Raw genomic sequence first — 23,566 nt, forward strand, 5'->3', positions numbered from 1 at the left:
ATTCACTGAATGCTCCCTCTCCTACCTGTAACACTCACCGGCCTGGGATCCAGAGCTGTATAGAGAGGGTCAACACTGCTGTGAAAGGTTTATTCTCTGATCTGTCTCTGTACAGCCAAACAGTTGGCTCTGGGTCCCGCTCTTCAGGCTTCCAAGACATTGTGGAGTTTTCCCCCACAAGAAATCTAGGTATTTTAAAGAGCAGCACAGATTTTCTCTGTGTGCGTGTGTGCGTGCTTGCGTGTGTGTGTGTGTGTGTGTGTGTGTGTGATCGATCCACTGCTCAGGTGCACATCATAAGCCCTGTATTGCTGTCCGGTAATTGGAGAGTCTCCTTTAGTTCAAATGGACCAACAATAATTGGTTGTTTAATAGAGCTGGACTAGAATTGGACTCAGTATGTTTGAGGATGTTTCTAAGTAATCTAGCAAGGGTGGGGAAGTCTTTTGTACAGGCTTAATTAATACATAGATCTATATATATTACATGACAGCATGTATTGTAATTGCAGACAGCTGTATGGGGTACATGTACATTCACTCACATGCTCTTGTGCACATGGTCACGTGGATAGTTGCACTTGCACGCCCAGTCCTGTTCTCACACTCGCACACTTTTGAGCAGACACATGGGAAAGTTCTCTAGGAAAAGAATTAGAATGCCTCGAATGAGGAATCTGAAGCTTTGTTCTGGGCTAGCTGTTATCTTCCCTTGTGTTGTTATCCTCTAGTCTTTGGGGAAGGATGAGGGGGGAGTTAAGATTTGGACGTGAGTCTGTTCCCAGCAGGAACTTGGCACCATGAGGTCTCAGCCCACCAACAATTGTCTTGCAAAAATGAAAAAACAAAACCCAACAACCCCCAAAATCAGCTTTTTTTCTCTCTGTGTTTTCAAATTGTAAAACATCAAACAGAGATAGAAGTTTTACTAGTTTCAGATGCTTGCACAGCTTAACAGCTGATTTGATTTAAAAAAATGTTACATTTGGGAAGTGATTAAGTCCACAAATTGCTGTAAACATGTTAGCTCTTACTGCAAAATAAAAAAGGAATTAAAAGCAACTGAGAGATTTAGCTCTTAAAGCCCCTGCTGTGCAGGCACAGAAAATGCCCTGCACATGAGGCAGCTTCGTTCTACAAGCTAGCACCAGGACAGCCCATCTCGTCCCTCTCCTTGGCCTGTGACTGTCCCCCTGTTTCACACACGTGATCTGTCCAGTCTAACTTTACACCTCCCAAGGAACCGGGCTCCCACCCCTGCCTCCTGGGAGATAATTCCCCACCCTCAGAGATCTCTCTGCCAGGAAAACTTTCCTGACATTCAGACCCCAGATTTTAATTTTAATTTCAGATAAAATTTCCCTTCCTTAATTTTATCACATTACGCCTAATTCTACCCCCTTTCGCCCCCCTAAATAATCTCACTCCTTCCTTGGTGTTTACAGATGTGTGTCCTGTTATCCTGTTCCCCCTTAGACTTCAGTGAGCCAATCTCTGTGTATTTACTTCTAGTCATCTCTCCCTCTTACCCACCCCCCCCCCCCCGAACATCTGTGTTCCTCTCCTGTGAACACCCTGCAGTTTGTCAATATCTTTCTGGTACCAGGAAATCAATGGCAAAGCTCCCATTAACTTCAGCGGGAACAGGATCGACCCCATGGAGAGGAACTAGTGCCTCCCTGCTCCGGGATGTGATGCCTCTACCTAGGCAGCCCCAAGCGGCTTCCGGCTTTTTGGGGGGCAATATTGCACTGCAAATGCCTGTCTGAATTATTGTCCACCATCACCCCTAGACGTCTCCCGGCCCTGCTGCTTCTCCAGTCTCTCCTTCCCATTGTATAGCTCTGCTTGGGAAGTTAGTGCCCCTGGGTGTATTAGTGCTTGCATTTCCTCTGAGTTGAATCTCACTGTGTTCGGGTTGTTTTCTGATCACGTTTCCAGTCACTCTGGCTCCCTTGGTGTTTCTCTGTCCTCCCTGGTGTTTTCAGCTCCTCCAATATAGATTTATCTGTAAATGTAATGAATGGGCAGCTTAATCCTTGGTTCTGCGTCATTAACGAAGAGATTCAACTAGACCGGACCTAAGCTCCCTGAGACAGGGAGTGTCTTTTCATTCTGTGTTTGTACAGTGCCTAGCATTATGGGCTCCTGGCCCAGGACTAGGGCTCTTAGGCGCTACCACAGTACAAATGATAAATAATAATTAATAACGTTAGTCTCTGTGGTACCTCCCCTTGCTTTGATGCTTTTTATTACCCTTTTTCCATGGCCCTTCAGCCTCTTTTCGATCCTCCTACTGTCCATTTTCCAATCACAGTTGTGTTATTCTAACAAAAAAAAAAGCGCAATTGAGTGACCAGATCTAGTCTTTATAAACCATTGCTCACGTTTTCATTATCTTCCAGAAGTTTAGTGATTTTCCCCCTACCCTCCCTTATTAATTGAATATGAATAAAAATTAAACTAACGGCAGTCATGCCCAGGACCGGCCTCCTCGCCTTTCTTTGAAGTTCAGTACCATGTTTACGTTTCTCCCACTCTCATGTCAACACCTCAGTTTTCTACAAAAAAAAAAAAAAAAAAAAAAAAAAAAATCCAGCGGTATAGTAAATTGGGTTGCAGATTCCCTTGAGAGAATCTTTCTTCTACAGACAGCAGGTTTTTTCTATGGTCTTAACAGGGAAAAAGATGAGGGGCCAGATTTTTCAAGGTGTTTAGGTGCCTAAAGATGCAGATTGCCTAGCAGAATTAGGTGCGTAACGGCCATTGACTTCAATTGCACTTAGTCGCCTAACCTGCTTAGAGCTTTGTAATTCCCACTCGGCCCCTATTTGCATCTTTAGGTACTTCAATATCTTTGTAAATATGTTTGATTTTTCCAAATATTCCCTTGCCTTCTCTATGCACAAGTCAGGCAGGGCTCCTTCCATCCTCTGGCCTAACCATTCCTTCTGTGCCTGGGTAGTCTAGTGGTTAGAGTTGAGAACTGGGTGCTCTGGACACCTGGGTTCCACTCCTAGCTCTGCCACTGACTCACTCTGTAACCTTAGGCAAGTCATTTCTTCTTCTGTAGGTGCTTCTGTTTACCCACCAGTAAAATAGGGATAATACCTACCTTCCAGGGCACCGGAGCCTAATGCTTTAATGTCTAGCTAGTGTTTTGAGGTCCTTATTTGAGGCCTGTACAGGGTTTCAGGATAATGTTCTGTTGAGGGTCAAGATTTTCAGCAGTGTCTAGGGATTTAGGAAACACAGCTCGTGGGGCCTGATTTTTAGAGGGTCTCAGTGCTCAGACGTTTAAGGTATCTCATCAAGTTGAGCCCCAAAATCACTAGTCACTTCCGAAAACCTTGGCCAAAGAATCTCCTTTCATGTTTTCCCAGCCCCTTAGAAAACATTTTCCCGTGCGATTCAGTACACGTAGTTTATCTTCCCATTAACTCACCTCCATGCATGAAATTAAATACAGCCACGAAGCATTTTAGTAGTAACACTGGCCACCCCAATCCTGACTAGCCGCTGATTCTCCACTCTGGACTCATCCCAAGGGGTCTGTTCACTGCATCCACTCTGCCGCTCCTTCCTCCCGCAGCCATGTGAGTTACGGACATAGCGTCCCTTTCACACTGGGCCAGCTTCCAGCATTGCCCAGCCCTTTGTCTGGTGAGCCGCGCTCTGCCCCGGGCTACACCCGGCTGTGCTGATCAGTGTGAGTGAGGGCAGGGTCCAGCCCGGCACGGTTGGTAGCATCGGAGTGCATCTGAGTCCCCTAACCGCGCCCGCCTCGAACAGTGCAGGATCGTGCTGCCATCTGTGACTAACAGGCAGCCAATCCCGCCTTCCCTGCAGGGGTGCCCGGCCGACCGATTTATAGTCAGGCAGGAGGCTTGGGTACCTGCTTGGATATTTATAACTGCTCTTTTTTGTTTTACGGCCGGGTCTCAGCAAACAGCTTCCCTTGCTCCCCCCAGCCCTCCCCCTCCCCCTTCCTTCTCCATTTCCTCAGAAATACTTCATCAGTTCAAGGGGAATAAAGTTTCCAGGGAGGGGAGTGCAAACCTGCTCCCCAGGCCGAGAGCTTTGAAATTGAATGCGGTGTGTTTGAAGGGCCGCTGGGAGCAGGCTCCTCATGCAGGTCTCTTTCAGCTCACACCAGCCAGCAGGAAGCAGGGTGGCTTCATTTGAATGACAGTTTCATTAGGCCGCGGCCGGTGTTTTTCATTTTTCTGCTTTTTATTGCTGCTTTTAAAAATGCAGATAATGAATAACATGCCTCTGAGCGGAGCAGGGGCCAGCCCTCATGACTCCCACCCTGGCTCCAGGATCGGAGGAGGGGAGGCCAATGACCTTATGTATTTATGTTTATTCTCTAAAACAGCCTTTTCAACAGCCCCCAAACCCGCCCCGCCCTGTGGATTAAAGTGCTCTGCAGCGCGTTGGGTCAGGTCAGCCTCACACGATGGGAGGGGCTCGTTCCGTCCGCTGTTAGAGACGCCAGAGGAAAGCAGCAGGCCCGCAGTTGTGCGCTCAGCTCTGGACTTGAGGCTTTGTGGTTCCATATGGAGAAAACATGTCTGTGAGATGCACTGTCACTGGTGGAGGTGTCAGTCACCCTGCTAAAGTGCTCCCCAAAGGGGTGGTTTGTGCTCCCAGAAATGGCAACGCTGCTTTATAGCACGCTCCCCAGACGCGCCAGCGCTGCCCCTGCATTGGGATATAGCACGCTCCCCAGACGCCCCAGCGCTGCCCCTGCATTGCGATCTAGCATGCTCCCCAAACGTGCCAGCGCTGCCTCCCCATTGCGATGTAGCACGATCCCCAGATGCGCCAGCACTGCCCCTGCATTGCGATATAGCACGCTCCCCAGACGCCCCAGCGCTGCCCCGCATTGCGATCTAGCATGCTCCCCAAACGCGCCAGCGCTGCCTCCCCATTGCGATATAGCACGCTCCCCAGATGCGCCAACGCTGCCCCTGCATTGCGATATAGCACGCTCCCCAGACGCCCCAGTGCTGCCCCTGCATTGGGATATAGCACGCTCCCCAGCACTGCCCCTGCATTGCGATATAGCACGCTCCCCAGGCGCCCCAGCGCTGCCCCTGCATTGTGATATAGCACGCTCCCCAGACGCGCCAGCGCTGCCCCCGCATTGCGATATAGCATGCTCCCCAGATGCGCCAGCGCTGCCCCTGCATTGTGATATAGCACGCTCCCCAGACGCGCCAGCGCTGCCCCTGCATTGAGATATAGCATGCTCCCCAGCACTGCCCGTGCATTGCGATATAGCACGCTCCCCAGACATGCCAGCACTGCCTCCCCATTGGGATATAGCACGCTCCCCAGACGCGCCAGCGCTGCCCCTGCATTGAGTTATAGCACGCTCCCCAGACATGCCAGCGCTGCCTCCCCATTGCGATATAGCACGCTCCCCAGACGCCCCAGCGCTGCCCCCTCATTGCGATCTAGCACACTCCCCTGATGCGCCAGCGCTGCCTCCGCGTTGTGATATAGCACGCTCCCCAGACGCACCAGCACTGCCCCTGCATTGCAATATAGCACGCTCCCCAGACATGCCAGCGCTGCCCCTGCATTGCGATCTAGCAAGCTCCCCAGATGTGCCAGCGCTGCCCCTGCATTGCGATATAGCACGCTCCCCAGACACCAGCACTGCCCCTGCATTGCAATATAGCACGCTCCCCAGATGCCAGCGCTGCTTCCCCATTGCATCCCCTCTGTATTAGGCTGTTAGTGGATGCAGGGAAAGCGCGTGTGTGTCTGGGGTGGAGCATAACGCAGCTGGCAGCTTGGAAGCCGGAGCCATGAATCAGCAGGAAACATGATTGGAGCAGGGGAACGAAATGTAGTTTTGCCTTTAGGGCAGCGGTTCTGGAGTTTTATCATACAGTGACCCACACTCAGCCACTTGCAACGGGTCCTCCTTTGCCCTTGGTCCCATGGGCTTATGGGGCGCTCCTGGCATCGGAGGTGGACCCAGATGGGCAGGAGGCCAGGAACTAGGAAAGAGGAACATCCCCCACCCCCTTCCCAGGTACCTTGAAGAGATGCTGCAAGAGCCAGAGCTATTGAGGGCAATTGGTGGTCTGCAGAATGAGCCATGCATGGGGGATTGGGAGAAGAGATGGTCTGTGAAGGGATCTTGCTCTTGCAAAACGACTACAGAATGGAAGAGCCACTGATGTGGGGTGGATTTTTACTTTTCTCTGAAGCATGGAGCAGAGATCCGATCAGGAGTGGCACACCCTGTGTTCTCGTGTCTCCAGCTTTGTGGCTTGTGGGTCACTGGGAATCCCAATGAGCGTGAGTTCCAGTATGTATCAGTTTAGTACCTGGCTCCCCCTCTCTCTGGGGGAATGCCGATGGATTGCATACTCTGGGGTCACCAGGTGAGTTGGCCCTTTAAGGCAGCTGGGGCTCAGCTGCATCCACCAGACGTGGTTTGACTCCCGATGTGGAGAAGAGGAGGGACACAGAGTCAGGTGGCTAAGAGCAGGCCCGCTGGGAACTAAGAGCAGCCTGTGGGGCTGCTGACCCAGGGACTCCAGGGAGAGGAGACTGAGAAGTCAGGGCTCTTTAACGAGCAGGAGGGCTGGCACTATAGGAAGAAGACTGGGCAGCTTTGGAGCGTGGGGTTAGATAGTCTGGCTGTATCGGGTCACCAAGCCTGAGAACCCATAGTGGAGGGTGGGCCTGGGCTCCCACTGTGCTGCCATCTAGAGACCTCTGCTGCTACCAAGGGGCTGATTAGATCCCAGGTGGGCTGGAAGATTGGTGGAGGAGGACAGACCTTCAGAGGGAGGAATGAGCCCCGGGCAAAAGATCTGGGTTTGTGTTGGTTTGGATTCTTTGGGGTGAACTTTGGGACTTAGCCAGCGGGGTAAGTCGCTTCAGCAACTAATAGAGCCATCGGACACAAGGAGAAACTGAGGCAGGGTCTGACGTTGGGTATAGAGGGACCTTGCATTTGGTTAGGTCTTTTCCCATCTTTAATAGCGCGGATCCTGTGAGCCCCTCTACCAGGCTGCTCTACCCTTCTCAGTGTGAATAGAGGGGGTGCACATGGTCACACATCTTTTCTGCCCCCTGTATTATCCAGGGTGTCTGGGGTCGTGCCATGCAGGGCAGCATTAATAGGGAACTAATTCAGTCACTGCTTAGTCTGCCAGCCAGCAGGCCAATTGGTGCCAACTGTGACAGCGCGTTCTATGGCATGGACCTCTGTCCGTGTGCTGAGACCCACCCAATTTATTTTGCATGGGATGGGGGCACCAACCAAACTTTGGCTAGCAATGGCTTTTGGTCGCTGCTGGGTTCAAGTCGGGGTTCAAGGCTCCTTATCCCATTACTGATCTCCCTGAGCTACTCCCAAAACTCACTGGGCAGCCCTGAACCAGGTTGCCTAATCCCCTGCAGCTGGACTCCCCAATCCTGCCTCACATCCCGCTCATTCTGTTGGCCATAATGGGGCGAGCGTATTACAGGCAGGTCTGCCTCCCTTAGAGGGCCTGTTCTTTCCCCAAGGCTCCAGTCTGTCCCCCCCTTTACCCCAACATGGGGAGTGCAGACCTATGCCCAAGGTAGATATATGACGTTTGCATCAGTGCAATTGGCTTGAGCAGCTGTAAGATGTTACCCGGTGTTCTAAGGTGGGAAGGGGCATAGGGGGGCTGGGGCAGCGTTTCCTGGTGCATCTACAAGACGTTGTCTTCTCCTGCTGGATGCCCCCACAGTCACAAGAGACTGACCATGCAGGAGATACTCCCTCTTTGTTGATGCAGAGGAAGGGAGTTAAACCCCCTGCCCGTGTGCCCTGGGGGCATCCATCCCCCCCAACCCCTGGTTTGTCCAGCAGGGACATTTGGGGCAAATCCTGGTGGCAGAGTAGGATCCCGGGCGCCAGTTAGGATTTGCCCCGTACTGAGCGCTGCAGAGAGCCGAGGACCTGATGCCTCTGGGAGCAGATCGCACTCCTCTCTCTTTTCCTTCTCACCTTCCTCCTCTCTTCGGCTCTGTCCTGGCCCCTCCGCTCGGTCTTGCCTGCCTCTGCAGTTCGTTTCTCATTAAGCCCTTTGCTCAGACGCTCTGATTGGCTCTCGTCGCCTCGCCATCCCTGGGGGATAATCAGTTCCACATGGGCTGTGCACGTATGGGGGGAAGCACTGCCCAAACACTCACCTTCTCTGTGCTGCCAGGTTCCTGGTCCTTGGGTCAGGCCCATCTGCTCCGCTCTTCCTCTGTGGAGGGGTGAGGAATTGGCTCGGGCGGCCCCCAGGAGGCCCAGCGTGTGGAGAAATGACTCTCCTCCTCCCCCCACCCCCCCGCCAGCTCCTTCTGGCCTGCTGCCGTGGATCCGTCTTACTAGGCAGGGATCCACACAGTCATGTAGTACCCATGGGGGAAGCAAAGCCCAAGCCTGGCTCAGGCTCGATCCTGACCCTAGTGAAGGCCCTGGGACCTCCACCGTCGATTTTAATGAGAGCAGCAGTTGGCGCTTTGTTCCTCAGCCCCCAGTCTCCCCTGAGTGCGGACGGCTCCAGGCTTCACTGCCGGTGCTGCCTAGACCTGGTCCGTTTCGGCTTGGCTGTGACTCCTCCCTTCACCTCCTTTGTGCTGGCTCAGGCACCCATGGGCCTTGCGACCACAGTGAGAGCAGGGCTGAAAGTGGAGGCAGGTTCTACACAAGGGTTCTTGTTTCAACACTCCCTCCTCCCAGCTGAGCTCCCCCTCTCACCTCACTCCAGCTCTCAGGCTCCAGCCTCCTCATCAGGTCCCCCCACCCCCTGGCCAGGCCTCAGCCTTCCTAGAGCAACCCCACCAGCACGTGTGTCACGTGCATGTACCCTAGAGCCCCCTGTATTTGGCCCTGGCCTCCCTGAAACTCCCTGTACCAGGCCTCAACCTCCCTGGAGCTGCCTGTCTCACGCCCCCTCTCCCTGCCCCAGGTAGCAGCATACTGCCTGCTCCTGAAGCCTCTCCTCTAGGACCTCTCTTCCTCATACTTATCTTTGCCTTCTGTGATATGTCTGCCCCTCCCTGAGCCCCCTGCAGCCTGGCTCAATGGGGCTGTGTGCCCCTTCCCTTTGTCTCCCAGGAACTGCTCCAGCCCCTGCCAGGCTGGTTGGGTTCATTCCACGGGTGCTTTTCATGGGATTGTCCCGGGGGGATATTTGCCATGCAGTTCATGGCAGAATACAGCTCCTGGCCCTGCTACTGACTTGAAGCTGGTGATACAAGGGCCAGATTCCCAGGTGATGGGCAGTTACACATCAGTAGGTGGGCGCTAGGGGGTCTAAATTGCTCTATGGTGAAGGAGCAGAAGAGGGTGTATGTTAGTGTGTCCTGGGAGTTACTTGGGCTTACTCCTCCTTACACCTCTCCTGCTTGCGTTTCCTGCCACGCTCTTCTTTTGCACCCGTGGGGCCTGATTCTTCTCTCACGCCACTTTTATACCAGTGTCACACCTCCTTTACATCAGGGTGAGTGAGGGCGGAATTGGGCCCTTGGTGTGTCCATGACACCGACTGCCTTAGCCCTTGCCTTTAGCCGCAAAGCAGCAATTAAATGGATTGGAAACTGATCCAGTTAAACGAGAGTGAACGACCTAACGAAGACACACTTAAACCCATTTAACCCTTGCTTAAATTGGTTTAGTTTGGTACATTACTGGATTAAGTTAAACTGATTTAAGTGCGTCTCCATTAGGAGGTCTGCACCAGTTTAACTACATGGATTTTTAAATCAGACCAGTGCACCTTTTCTCATACAGCCAAGACCGTATGGTCCCAGATCCTCTTCGTTGCCCTTATGCTCAGACTCCCTTGCACCCATCACACACGCCTGCTGTAGCTCACAACCCCATACACATCCCACCCCGAATTTGATCCTGTTGTGTGGGCGACACTCTGCTGCCCAGATAGCGAAGAGCTAGTCTGCAATAGCATCAAACTGAACGAGGAGACACGTTCAATACTAACCAACTAACGCTGCTTCTCTTTGCACCTCTCGGTCTTTCATCCCCTCACCCCCAGCCTGTAGCATGAGAATCCTGCCTCTTTGTGTCAGAGGACATGGGAGGGGACCGCCCCAGCAGTCTGCTATGGGTTCTGATGGACCGGGTGACAGAGTGGTTTGATGGTACAAGCTCAGGCCTCTGTGCCAGGCTCATTGGGGTGGGGGAAAGGGAGGAAATCTTTGCAAATCTGAGAGGCAGAGAATAAGAAATAATTGAAATTTTAAAAAGGTAGGCTTCTTGCTGGACACTGTTTCTAAATCACTTTTTTATAATGTTAAACAGGGGAGAGGCACCTCCAGCAACACGTTACCCCCCAGACGTTTTCTAATGGTAAATATTTTTGTTCTCTATCTCTTTGAGGAGTTCTAACCGTAGATGCATCTTGTCTTGGCATAATAACCGGGCATGGGGCCTGAGCCGCCCACCTAACTGCATGCCACACTTCCCGCCGTAGCGCATGTGGCTCAGGGGTCATTAATGATGCACTTTCCACCTCCGATGCTTACTAACCTCCCCCGCCATTCCTACTTCTAAACCCGCTGCAGCAAGGCGAGCCTGGGATCCAGCCGTGAGTTGTCTCTGCTACCGGAGAAAGAGAGAGAGAGAGAGAGAGACAGGGCATTCCGACGAGGAGCAGAGCTTGTGCGGGATGTGGGGCTCTGAATAGCTGCCTGCTTTGCTTGTGCTTATGGCTAGTCCTGCTGTCAGAAGATGTAAATGGCTTTCAAACTGAGGATAAGTGTCTGTAGGAGGAACAGGAGTACTTGTGGCACTAACAAATTTATTTGAGCATAAGCTCAGACTAACATGGCTGCTACTCTGAAACCTCTCCGTAGGAGAGGCACTCAAACTTTGCCCATCTCAGCAACCTAAGGTCCTCTCTTCATTTTCCATGTAATGGAGCAGATCATGGTTTCTCTTGTCTTAGTGCAGAGGGTCAAAATGGAGCATTGCATTGTGGGAATTATGGTCTCCGAAGACTGTACCACTGAGTCAAAGACTGAAGTAGCTGCAGGTAGCATTTTGACATTTTTGAGGCCCCCTGTTCAAAATAGATGTGGGCAAATTTTTTCACTCTAATAGTTTGTTTGCCCAAAAATGCAGTTTCAGGGCAACCGAAACTATTTGCCAATTCACATCAAATTCGGCAAATAGTTTTGGCTGAATAAAAAGTAAATGAAAAACAAAAAGTTTGAAAAAGCCAAAATGGCATTTGGGACTTTCAAAATGAAACCTTTTGACTTTTCGTTTTGAAATTATGATGCGTTTAGAAATGTAGCTAGATTTTGTTTTTGTTAAATTAAAAGGGTAATAAACATAATGCAAAAAGCAAAGCAAACAAAAAACATTGTTTTGGGTCAAAAGAAACATTTTGTTTGACCCCAAACAATTTATTTTTCATATTGGGGTTTTGTTTTGGTGAGGACAACTGAAAAATGTCAGTTTCGACCCAAAATGAAAGTTTTTTCTGATTTGTTTTTTCTGATATTTTATTTTTTGGCCACCAATCTGGAAAACCAATTATTGCCTCTGCTCTAGTTCTAATCCCCACTGTAGGCCTGGCCCAGCCAGTGGGCAAGTGGTGGCCTCCAGTGTGGCTCTGATTTAAGTGTGGAAGGGCGATAGAGTGATCCTGTAGTTAACTGAGATGTCACGTACCTCCTTTATGAGGAGACTGTCCCAGCCCACAGAAGAAAGGAGTTTGCTGCATATGGAAGGTCAGTGCCAGGAGTAAAATCCAAGTCTCCGGCTTTCTAGGCAATGATGTAACTCGAGCTGAAGGGTCAGCGGTAGCTAGGTCAAGCCCCCAGAGTCTCTCTTACTTTTGCCCATGATGCTGTTTTTCTGGACTGCCTGTGAGCTTGGATGTCAGTCGGGGAGAGTGGTACTGAGAGTCTGTCTGGAAAGAGCTTTCTCTGAAGCTGCCTTCCCCTCCACAGTGGGAATTGGGGGAGTGGCTGGTGTCAGTTTGGGGAAATCAATTTACAAATAGGACTGTGCAGGAAGGAAGGAAACAGCCCCTGGGGTCTCTCCTGGAGAGAGCATATTGGTCAGCTTCTGCAGTGGGTGAGGGTCCCCTCTGCATTCTAACTGGTCATGGATTCCAAAGGGTTTAGCTGTCTGGAGGGCAGGGCCAGATGTCTTTTCCCCCTTGGTTTGCTGAAAGGGGATAGTGCATCAGTGATGGCCAGCACCCTCTCCTCTTACAAACAGGGAGTTCCTCTAGCCAGGTGCAGCTTTGATCCCTGTCCAGATGTTAACTGGAAGCCCGGGGCGCCTGTTCTGTCCTATATTTCATTCTCCACTTGCTAAATGTTAATGCTCTTCTCTACGTTGATTGGCCTTTGCTTCTGGTTTGGACTCTGGGGAACATTCTAGCTATGTGCGCTCCCTGTGGACCACTCTTCTTCCCTCATGCTCTGCTTCCTGGGCCAGTGAGACCAAGCTCTGCAGGGTGTCCTCTTCTCATCATCCCCTTCCCATTCTTTCTCTCTCTCTCCCCCTCTCTCCCCTTACAACCGGGAAGATGCGTTTATTGCAGTGAATTGTTGAGTTGTCTATGTCCAAACCTCCCGGTGTCTGTAAAATGAGTTTGCTTCCAGTCACAAAAGATCTGCTTGGCCCAGGATCGAGCGGATAAAAGTTCCCCTAACAGTTTGCCCACACTAGGTGTTTGCTGTGACACAAGCATCACAAATGTGACTAACAGTCACCAGGATTCAGTGCATTAACCATCATTGCACTAGTCTCCTCTGACCCACTGCAGGCTCTGTGTAATAAAGCAAAAGCTCGGATATTTTTCCAGCCAGTCCCCTGAATTTCCCACACACAACCATTGTTTTGCTTGTGCAAACTGGTGCTCATACACACACTGTTTTCACACGTGCAGACTCCCTGTCCGCTTGTGCACCAAAGCACAGGTTTGAAGCGTGCAAACCTAGGCACGTGTGCAAATACTGTGGGTACAGTAGAGGTGGCTGTTTGAAAATTTGGCTGTGTGTGTTAGACAAGCCCTTGAAGCTAAGGAAACAGCTCCCCAGACATAGGCACAAGGGGAAACACAATGTTATGGCTGGGTTTGGCAGCTTTAATTGGCCACTCAGAATTTTTGCATAGGATACTTTGCACTTAGCGCTTTTCATCTGAAGATCTCAAAGCACATTACAAAGGTATATAATAGCCCCACTTTACAGGTGGAGAAACCGAGGCACACTACAGGTGAACTGACTCGCCCAAGGCTAGAACCCAGGAATCCCCAGGCCTTATTTTCCGAGGCGCTGAGCACCAGGAGAGCCCAGTGACTTCAATGGGAGTTGTGGGTGCTCAGCACCTCTGAAAATCATGTCCTTCTCTTGTTCTGAGCGCTAGAGAACACTGCCTGCTGGCCTTCAAAAGCATGTCCCAGGGCCTTCATGGTTTTCTCATGGAGATTTGTTGTTAATTTTGTGGGTTGTAATTTTGGCATAATAGTTGCAGTTACACAAACAGCCGTCATGAAGGTTTGTCCTCGGAGGGATGTGATTAGAACAGCAAATGCTGCTTTTGAGGGGAGGCTCTGCAGAGCATTACCCCAATTTTTTGATCACTCTGCATTGCATCACATATTCCCCTGCATCCCAGTGATCTGCCTTTACTCCCAGGCAGGCTTAAATAGGCCTCCCTATAAAGCCTATCAGCTCAGCGCTACCCTTAGATTACCCAGAAAGATCCTTGTGATGTGAGGCAAAGGACTTTCTCTTGCTGTGGAACCTGCTGCCTCCACAGCACCTCCTGGCTTGGGAGCCAGGGCAGCACCCTACCCTGATCCGGCATTAAGAAGTTTTCAGTGACATGGTTATTGCCTTAGACAGGCTGGATTAAACGCTCTCTGCGGTTACTGTATCTCAGCAGTACAGTGATAGCAATCGGTTCAGATTATCCAACAGCTGATTGGATGAAAGTCACAGGATTAAATCCTTCAGCATCTGGTTTCAAGGCAAGTAACAGTCAGTTCATCTTGACTGGCCAAGGGCTTATCTACACTGGTACAGACTCGTAGTATGAACAGGGCAGGCAGCCATAATAATAATAACACCTAGCTCTTATTTAGCCCTTTCCATCCACAGATCTCCTAGCGCTTTAGAAAGGAGATCAGTATCATTATTCCCACTTTACTGATAGGTATACTGAGGCACAGGGAGGGTAAGTGACTTGTCCAATGTTGCACAGCAGAGGAACTGGAAATAGAACCCAGGTCCCCTGAAGTCTAGTCTAGTGCACTCTCCACTAGGCTATACTGCCTCTCTGTAAGATGCACTTGTACAAAGTGTGGCTTATTCCAATTTCAAGCAGGGCTAACCACCATCAGTGCAAATAGCATCTTTGCCTATCTGCACAGAGGGTTTGCACCAGTGCATCTAGTCTCTTCTGGCTGGAATCATCATGGATCCGCATAGACATGGCCAGGCCTAACCTTCTTTCTTGCCCGCTCTTCCTTTTACGGTTTTTCAAGAATTGTTTTGTTCCTCCCTGGATGCTTTCATTTGGCAGAGTGCAGCTACTTCTCCCTTAGCCGCTGGGCCCAGCTCTGCGGTATTTTAGTTGTGGTTGGTTTCACTTTTGTACAGTGCCCAGATACATTGTGATGGGCTCAGAAGGCATTAATTAAAACAGTCCCTGCTAACGAGGGTATAAACACAAAACCCCTCGATCTCCATTTATTTAAGGCAGATGAGAAATCAAGGACGGCAGCGTGGCTTCTAAGATGGTGGCCTGATTCTGTTCTCACTGTCCCTGGTGCAAATCAAGTATAGTTCCATTGAATTCAATGGAAACACCCCAGTGTAAGTCTCAGAATCGGTCCCTTTTTTTTTTTTCCTAGTCCTCGGCGTGTGTGCAGGGAATGAACCTTTCAGTTCCATGAGCCAAATTTATATGGCAGCATTATTAGGAGTGTGCAGTAAAAACGCAGGCAGACACAAGATGCACGGAAAGCGTGATACTGTGTTAAAAGGCTATAAACCAAGGACTTTAAAGGGACCATCTGAGGTTAAAGATAATGGACCTGATTTTCCACTGCTGTGAACCTTGTGTTGTTATTTACATCTTTGCAGAGTGGGTGTGAAGTGCTACCAGATCAGAATAGCAACACTTTACCCCACCTTGGGCTCACGTTGCATGGGGGTAAATGACTGTAAGATGCAAAGTAAAGAAAATCAAACCCCACCTACTAAAAAATAATAATACCCAACAAGTAAAGTTCCTAACCTCTTTTACAGAAAACACAGCAGATGTTTAAAAGTGACAGAATTTTGAAAATCTCGTGTACTCTGCGCCTCTCTTGTGGCTTAGGCCTGGTCTACACTAACCCCCAAATTCGAACTAAGGTACGCAACTTCAGCTACGTGAATAACGTAGCTGAAGTCGACATACCTTAGTTCGAACTTACCGCGGTTCAGACGCGGTCCACACGCGGCAGGCAGGCTCCCCGTCGACTCCGCGGTACTCCTCTCGCCGAGCTGGAGTACCGCAGTCGACGGCGAGCGCTTCCGGGATCGATTTATCGCGTCCAGACCAGACGCGAAAAATCGAACCCGGAACTTCGATTGCCAGCCGTCGAACTACCGCGGTAGTGTAGACCTGGCCTTACTTTAAGCATTTTCTTCAGCTCAGATGATGAAAACTGAGTAATTAGTTTAATTTGTGTTCATAACTGCTGGTCAATTTCACATGCACCAGGGCAGATTCTGTTTTTCATTACACGGGTGTAAATCAGGAGTCAGTGGAATTACACCAGTATGAAAGGAGGATTGTGAGCAAACATTAGCACAAGGCTGCAAGGTATTGGTTGCGAACACAGCAGAGGAGAGTTTGTGTTTTTGTTTTTTGTTTTGTTTAAAAGCAACATCTTTTCCATTGCAAGGCAAAGCATATCATGACGTGCTGGAGAATTTTCTCTTGGTCTTTGTTCTTGTCAAAGCTTATTTTTACAAAACTTAACTTTGAAGACAAATTTGACTTGACGAGGCCTCTTTAATATTGGTAGTCTGGTTTTCTTTCAAAGAGTCTTTGATTTCGAACTGAAATCTCAACATAGTCCACTCAGAGGTCGAAAAGTAACTTCTGCTGGGGTATGAGTTTCTTGAAACCTTCCCTTCTGAAACAGACATATGCCCTGAAAGCAGGTTTGGAAACTGATTTCAGATGAGACATAAAAGCACTTGCAGTTATTAAAGGTTTCATGGCACTTGAAAAGTATGGATGTTAACCCCATTGTCCTCCCTAAACATCCACACTGCCTCAAAGTTTCATTTTGATACAACAGTCTTCTTCACTTCCCATCCTAAACTGTTGTGCAGTGTTGCTTTGCACTGTTAAACAGATGCCATGTTCCACCCCAGAGGTGACCGCATTGCAGTAGTGGGTAAATAGACTCATAGACTCATAGACTCATAGACTTTAAGGTCAGAAGGGACCATTGTAGTCATCTAGTCTGACCTCCCGCATGATGCAGGCCACAAAAGCTGACCCACCCACTTTCCCTTAACTCAGCTGTTGAAGTCTCCAGATCGTGATTTAAAGACTTCAAGTCGCAGAGAATCCTCCAGCTTGCGACCCCTGCCCTATGCTGCGGAGGAAGGCGAAAAACCTCCAGGGCCTCTGCCAATCTACCCTGGAGGAAAATTCCTTCCCGACCCCAAATATGGCGATCAGTAGAACCCCGAGCATACAGGCAAGAATCTCCAGCCGGACCCTCATTTTACCAGCGATGGCACGTTATTGCCTAATTGACTAAAATCACGTTATCCCATCAAACCATTCCCTCCATGAACTTATCTAGCCTAATCTTGAAGCCAGGGAGGTCTTTTGCCCCCACCGTTTCCCTCGGAAGGCTGTTCCAAAATTTCACCCCTCTGACGGTTAGAAACCTTTGTCTAATTTCAAGCCTAAACTTCCCCACGGCCAGTTTATATCCATTCGTTCTCGTGTCCACATTAGTACTGAGCTGAAATAATTCCTCTCCCTCCCTGGTATTTATCCCTCTGATATATTTAAAGAGAGCAATCATATCCCCCCTCAGCCTTCTTTTGGTTAGGCTAAACAAACCGAGCTCCTCGAGTCTCCTTTCATAGGAAAGGTTTTCCATTCCTCGGATCATCCTAGTGGCCCTTCTCTGTACCCGTTCCAGTTTGAGTTCGTCCTTTTTAAACATAGGAGACCAGAACTGCACACACTACTCCAAATGAGGTCTCACCAGCTGATCACCGTGGTCCCTTCTAGCCTTCACATCTATGCATTTGTATAATCTAGATGTTTGTTTGTTGTTATTTATCATTGAAAGAACACCCTTCATAAAAAAAGACTCTTGGGATCCTTTGGGGGAAGCGTGTCAAATGCACATGCTGGCCCAGGGAATGCAGGAAAAAAGCCCGGGGTTGTTGTGGTTTCCTTGCCCCGATAGTTCCAGAGGTCAGTGCAGTGGGGAGCAGGGGTGCAGCCAGGCATAATAAAGGAGGGTAAGGAGCCGGTGTTGGCTGCCTGGATCCCATGGAACAGAGAGGAAAGGTAATGTCGGGGCTGGTATCTGAGTTGTTATTTTAACGCATAATGCTCTTTTTGTTTATTGGTGAGCTGTGCTGATTGCAGCCTGCTCCAGCTGCTGTGTCATGGTCAGGAAGTGAGACGGCGGCTTTCCGGGGGGAGGCCGCTCTTGTGTCTTTCCTCCCCCGGTGATTCAGCCGGCACTTGCCAAAACCCTGTGTGGTTCGGTGAGTCATGTTTACACACTCCAGGCCTGGAGAGCCACATTCCCTCAGCCACCCAGGGCTGATATCACCGCAGAACAATGGATCCCACCCCACACTGCAAGCAAATTACTGTCTCCAGAGGCCTGAGACAGGCAGGGGCGAACCCAGAGCTATAATTAGGCTTTGGGTGTTTTAAGAGCCGGAGTCTCGATTTCCAAGGCCATTTGAAAGTCAATGGGACTTAGGTTCCTAAATCACTTAAGCACCTTTGAAAATGTTGCCCTTTGTCTCTACCCAGGAGATTTGCCCTGATTACCACCAGCTGCACTGGTGCCAAACCACAGATAGGCAAAGCTGCTCTTTGCACTGGTGGAGCTTGACACCGGGGAAGTGGCACTGGTGCCAGTCCCGGTGTGTAGCAGCTTTGCCCGTCTCCGCTAGGGTCCAGGCCCAGATCCTTAAAGGTATCTAGGCTCCTAACTTCCAGCGATGGGCCCAGGTTCTTATCTGGTGTAAATGGATGTAACAACATTGAAATCAGTGGAGCTATGCCAGCTTACTCCAGCTGAAAGATCTGTCTTCTTGCATGCACCACTGCAACTATGCCAATAGCTGAGTCTGGCTGACTAGGTTCTTGCCTTCCTCCGTGTAAACACAGAGCATCAAGGGTCAGATATGGATTCCGTTAAGGGAGCACATGGAGCATAATTGTCCATCTAGCCACTCGCTCTAGGGATGGGGACTTGAAATTATTCTGCGCAGGTCCCCTTGCTGCCAGGTTTTGTGCTGCCTCATAATAAGAGATGCTCTGGGTCTGGAGGCAGCATGCCCTAGTAGATTGGGTACTAGGCTGGAAATCAGGAGAGGTGTGTTCTAGTCCCCATTTGACCACTGATTTGCTAGGTGATCTTGAATTAATCTGTGCCTCAGTTTCCCTTCCAGCCCATTTGTCTGTTTACAGCGTACGCTCTTTGGGGCTGTGATGGTGTCTGACTGTGTGCATGTACGGGGCCTAGTACAATGGGGCCCTGACCTTGGTTGAGGCCTCTAGCTTCTACTGTAATACAACCTGATGCTCTCGGGTCTGCATAGAAAGGTCCTAGGGAGGTTGACTAATCACTATGATGTGGGGGGCACACCAAGAGCCCTGAGGCAGCCACTAGAGAGAGACACGTCCTCCACCTCTATCAAACGTTGGCATGCAGTGTGTTCTCTCTGCTCCTCTCAAGGACGGTCACCCTGATGTCTCAGTCCTCTACAGTCGCACTGTTCCTCCACTGAGCAAAAAGGCCTTTGTGGGTGTAGAACCCAATAACCCCTACCTCCCCGCTCAGAAAACCGACTCAAACCCAGCTCTGACCCCTGTGACAATCATGGCATGAGACATGCCATTTGCTCACCTCCAGCTCTTGCATAGCTGCAGTTGTCCGTAATGGTCATAACATTATCCAGCCGTAGTATTAGGCTATCTGCTTTCCTGCAGAGGGGAGTTCCGGTGGTTGGCTGCATGCTGTGTAAGCATCTGGGTACATAGATAGGTGAAGAAATATGTCCTTAGCATTACATTTTGTAACTCTACTGGCCATATATTTCATAGAATGGTCCCTTTGTTCTCTTGTGATGAGACAGCATAAAAATAGCAGCAGCAGGACATTCACAGAATAATAATCCCAAATCCCCAGCACAGCAGACAGGGGTTAGGCGTTTCAGTCAATTACACTTCATGTGGTTCCCGCAAAGAGAGACAACCTGGAATTTGCTCTTTTCCAATGAATTTCTTCGGCGGGTTAGCACATTAGGTTCCTTGAGCCCAAATGTCTCGGTCATTCAAGTAGCTAATGTTCTGGAAGGGAAACTTTATTGGTCTTCATTAATGAATTTCAAAGCATTGTTCTAGTGGTTAGTACAAAAAACAAAGATTTGGTTTCACAGGGACATTGTGCAAGATGAAAATGTTGCATTTAAAATAATGCCTCTTCCTGTTGTAACAACAACAGCTGAATTTGATGACAGGAAGTAATTAACATTGTAAAAAATCGAACGTGCGCTTTGCCATTACTGCAGTGTGTTTGTGGTTTTATTTTGCAAAGCTTCATTCAGCTTGGACAGTGCAAATAGATTTGCCATTTTCATTTCTTGGGGCCAATCCCACTGTCCATACCTCTGTTTACTCTGCCAGGGAACTATTCATGAAGCAAGGTACTGCTGAGCATGAGTAAGGATGGCCGAATCTGTTCCAAATTTCAGAAGAGCCCGGCACTCAGGTGATGGGCTCTTTTGAAAATCTGTCCAGCAGTGCCACGGTGGGAGCCTGAGGGCTTTTGAAAATCTGATGGTGAATTGCAGGTAACATTTTCAAGTATGTCTACCTAATTGAGGAAGCTAAATCCCATTGATTTCAATAGGAGTTAGCATCTAAATACCTTTGAGGATCTGACTTCAAAGTCACGTTTGAAAATGGGGCATTTTAGGCATTTTTGAGAATTATTCTCTACTGAGCACTTGTAAATCTGGCCCCATGTTTCTAGTTAGAGTCACTTCTTGTCCCCCCCTCTAGCCCAGCGCTGCTGTGTATGGGTTGCAAACACTGTCCTGGCATCGTTAAATCATCCCCAGAACTCTATTCCCCTTGAATTATAATTGTCTTTAAAGGGAAAAACCATTTCTACTAACGTTGGGGTTTGTAAAACTTTTTATTTAACCACTCCCTGTGCCTAGCTTTAAGCACACAAGGAGCCCCGTGGAACTTGGCACATGCATAAGTTCTTTGCTGGATGGGGACCAGAACAGCCTGCTCCTTTGGGAAGCCAGAACCTCTTCCAGTCACAAACAAACTCCACTTTCCCAGTGACTGGGAGTGACAGGTGGCCTCCTACAGGGATTTAACTAGCTCACATGTGCTCCCCTGAAACCTGCCAGCAAACTGCTGTGCCTCAATCTCATCTCAAGTCCCATCTCCAAACATTCCTGAGCAGCCGCTCTGGCTTTTACCTGTGTTACTGCCTGACATGTTGTTTTAATAGAGAAAGCGTCTCCTGATAGAACAGACCAGTTCCCCTTTCCTGTCTGCCACGCTTCAACCAAGAATTCTGATGTTATTAATGAGCAGATTCTTTGAAGGAGAGAGGGTTATCTAGGGGGTAGAGTGGGGGACTGGGAACCTGGACTCCTGGGTTCTTTTTCCTGCTCTGCCATCGAGACACCAGAAGACCTGGGATGCCAATGCACCCCTCAGGATGTGGGGAAGGCTAACGAATGCTGTCAAATGGTTTGAAATCCTCTGAAGAAAGGCACGATAGAAATGCAAAGCATTAGGAAGGCTGTGCTAAAGTGGGATGCTGCCAAGTAGATTTATGCCCCACATTTGACCTGCCTTAAAATTTCTACAAGACTATTTTAATTTAAGCTAGTAGCAGTTGTCCTCCAGAACCTGAGCATCTATTAAAAAAGAAAACCCACGATTCTGTTGCTGAGACATTAAAGACAACCAGTGGCAACAGCTGTTCAGTGTTTATGTAGGACCTAATCTAAAGTTTTGCAGTCTCCTGGTCCCTTTGTCGGCCGCTCAGCAGTAGGTCACTTAGCAGGCCCTGTATGGTCGACATGTGTGATGTTGGTGCACAAACAGATGTGTGCGTCTCTCCCACCATTCCCCGGCTTTCTTGGGAAACCCTCAGGCAAAGAATCAGTGCTTTCCAGATGGAAAAAGCCAAACTCCATGTTTCCCTCCAAAGGGAGGTTAAAACTAATACAGGGAGAAAAGATCCTGCAAGTTCTGAATGAGTGTGTGCATGCGTGTGTGTGTGTGTGTGATGGTGTCGCTATTAATGACTGGTTGCTCTACCAGTGAATCAGAAGATTTGCTCTCTCCTCCCTAGGCACAGGTAGGCGTCCTCTTCGCTTGTAGAAAGCCCTGCCCTGGGTTTTGTTGCTCTGCCGTTACATTCAGACCACCGCTGAGCCGTGTGACAAGACTTTCAAAAAGGGATGCCCAAAAAAGGGGCTGGATTTGCAGAGGGCATTCAGCTCTTTCTGGAAATTTGGCCTGTTTGGGTATGTCTAACTGCAGCTGGGGGACCAAGCTGCCGAGCCCGTGTAGTGAAACTCATACTAGCCTGCTAAAGATAGCAGTGTAGATATTTCCATTTGGGATCTCAAACCCACCCAGCACGAAGTCACCTCAGCAGCGTGTTTGCACCTCACTCCTAGATTGGGCATCCTTTACAAGCATTTATTGCTAACCTCTCTCTTTTCCTCCCCATGCAGAGACCTGCGCCGTGAACAATGGGGGCTGTGACAGCAAGTGCCATGATGCAGCCACGGGTGTGCACTGCAGCTGCCCAATGGGCTTCATGCTGCAGCCAGACAGGAAAACTTGCAAAGGTAAGGGACCAGCGAGCGAGGGCCTGGCAGCTTTGAGCCCAGATTATATGGGGGAGTGTGGAACCAGCAGCTCTCCTGTTAGGGGATTATTCTCTGCTGGGAGCAACTTTTACTCCTGGGGGAATTCTGCGCATGTGCAGAATTTATGACTCCCACAGATTTCTTTGCTTCCTCGCAGAAAAATGACTTTCTGATGGGGAAGCAAAGGGACGTCACAAGAGCGGTCATGTGACCCTCCCCAGCAGTATGTTTCGGGTGCCCAGGGCAGCCGGCAGAGAGGTAAATCACTGTGGGGCAGGGGGCAGAACTGGGGAAGACCGGGCTCGTGGCTCCTACCCTGCGCCGGGCTCAGCTGCTAGTCCTCTTCCCCCAACACTTCCTGCACCCATCACTCCTCAGCTGCAACCCCCTTGCATCCAGATCCCCTCATACCCAGAGCCTCCTGCCGTGCATGGAGAAACGTTTCAGTGGCCGTGGAACGGATGAGACAGCCGCATATGTCTCCCTGGGGAGCTCTGGTTCCTGCTGTTAGCGATAAGAGGCCATCTTCCTCTCTGCCCCCTCCCCCCCGTCCCTCTCTCTCCCACATCAACCCTACTGCAGTCTGCTCTGCAATGGTTCAGTAAGGATTAAACCCCATGCGGAAGAGCATTGCTGTGCCATAAGAGAGCCTGGGGCTGTCCCCACCAGCCGGTGTCTCTGGAGGCTTCGTGGGCCAGGCAGGGCGCTGGTTTTTAAGAGCAGAATTCTTGGTGGAGGTGGACCCCTGTACTAAGTCTTCCTCGTACATGGGGATGGTGACCTGTGGGTGCTGCGTGCTAGACCCCGTGTTTGAGGTAGATCTATACTGAGGTCCTATGGTGATGGGTGTTACACCGGAGATCTGTGCCTAGATACTATGGTGATAGGCACTGTGGTGTGTGCATGGGTTGATGGGCTGGGGCTTGAGTATCTCAGGAGACTCCAAAGAGTTTGGGCAAGATGTACAAAGGGATTTAGGTGCCTAACAATGCAGATGGGTGTTGAGTGGGATTTACAGAAGTGCCTAAGTGCGTTAGACACCGAAGTCCCATCGACTTTCCTGGGAGTTAAGCACCTAACCTGCTTAGGCACCTTGTGGACAAAAGCACCCACCTGCATCATCCGGCGCCTAAGCACCTGGCCCCCTTGGCAACATGAGGTGCTCTCCTCTCCTCCCCCGCCCTCCGACAGGCCAATGCGGTTAGACCTGAGGGTGAGGGCTGACTCCCAGCCAGCACAGAGGCCTCTACCCAGACTGTACATCAGACTGTGGAAGATGAAATGCTCTTTGTTAGTTTCTAAGGTGCCACAAGGACTCCTGTTCATTTTGTGGATACAGACTAACACGGCTGCTACTCTGAACCCTGTCATTGGGAAACCAGTTCACCTACAAAGGGAGGGAGCTG

The 23,566-nt window shown here is 49.8% G+C and overlaps 1 protein-coding gene across 1 annotated transcript in view; it reads left to right on the forward strand.

Annotated features, from left to right (window-relative positions):
• Window positions 1–23,566, forward strand: part of SCUBE3 (signal peptide, CUB domain and EGF like domain containing 3) — a 99,417-nt gene that overhangs the window by 51,800 nt on the left and 24,051 nt on the right. Inside the window, exons 7-8 of the mRNA XM_065403191.1 lie at window positions 10,312–10,359; window positions 22,023–22,139. Coding sequence (XP_065259263.1) covers window positions 10,312–10,359; window positions 22,023–22,139 — 165 coding nt within the window. The remainder of the gene's footprint in view (window positions 1–10,311; window positions 10,360–22,022; window positions 22,140–23,566) is intronic.

The sequence above is a fragment of the Emys orbicularis genome, chromosome 4 (assembly GCF_028017835.1).
Source record: "Emys orbicularis isolate rEmyOrb1 chromosome 4, rEmyOrb1.hap1, whole genome shotgun sequence".
Classification (NCBI taxonomy): Eukaryota; Metazoa; Chordata; order Testudines; family Emydidae; genus Emys; species Emys orbicularis.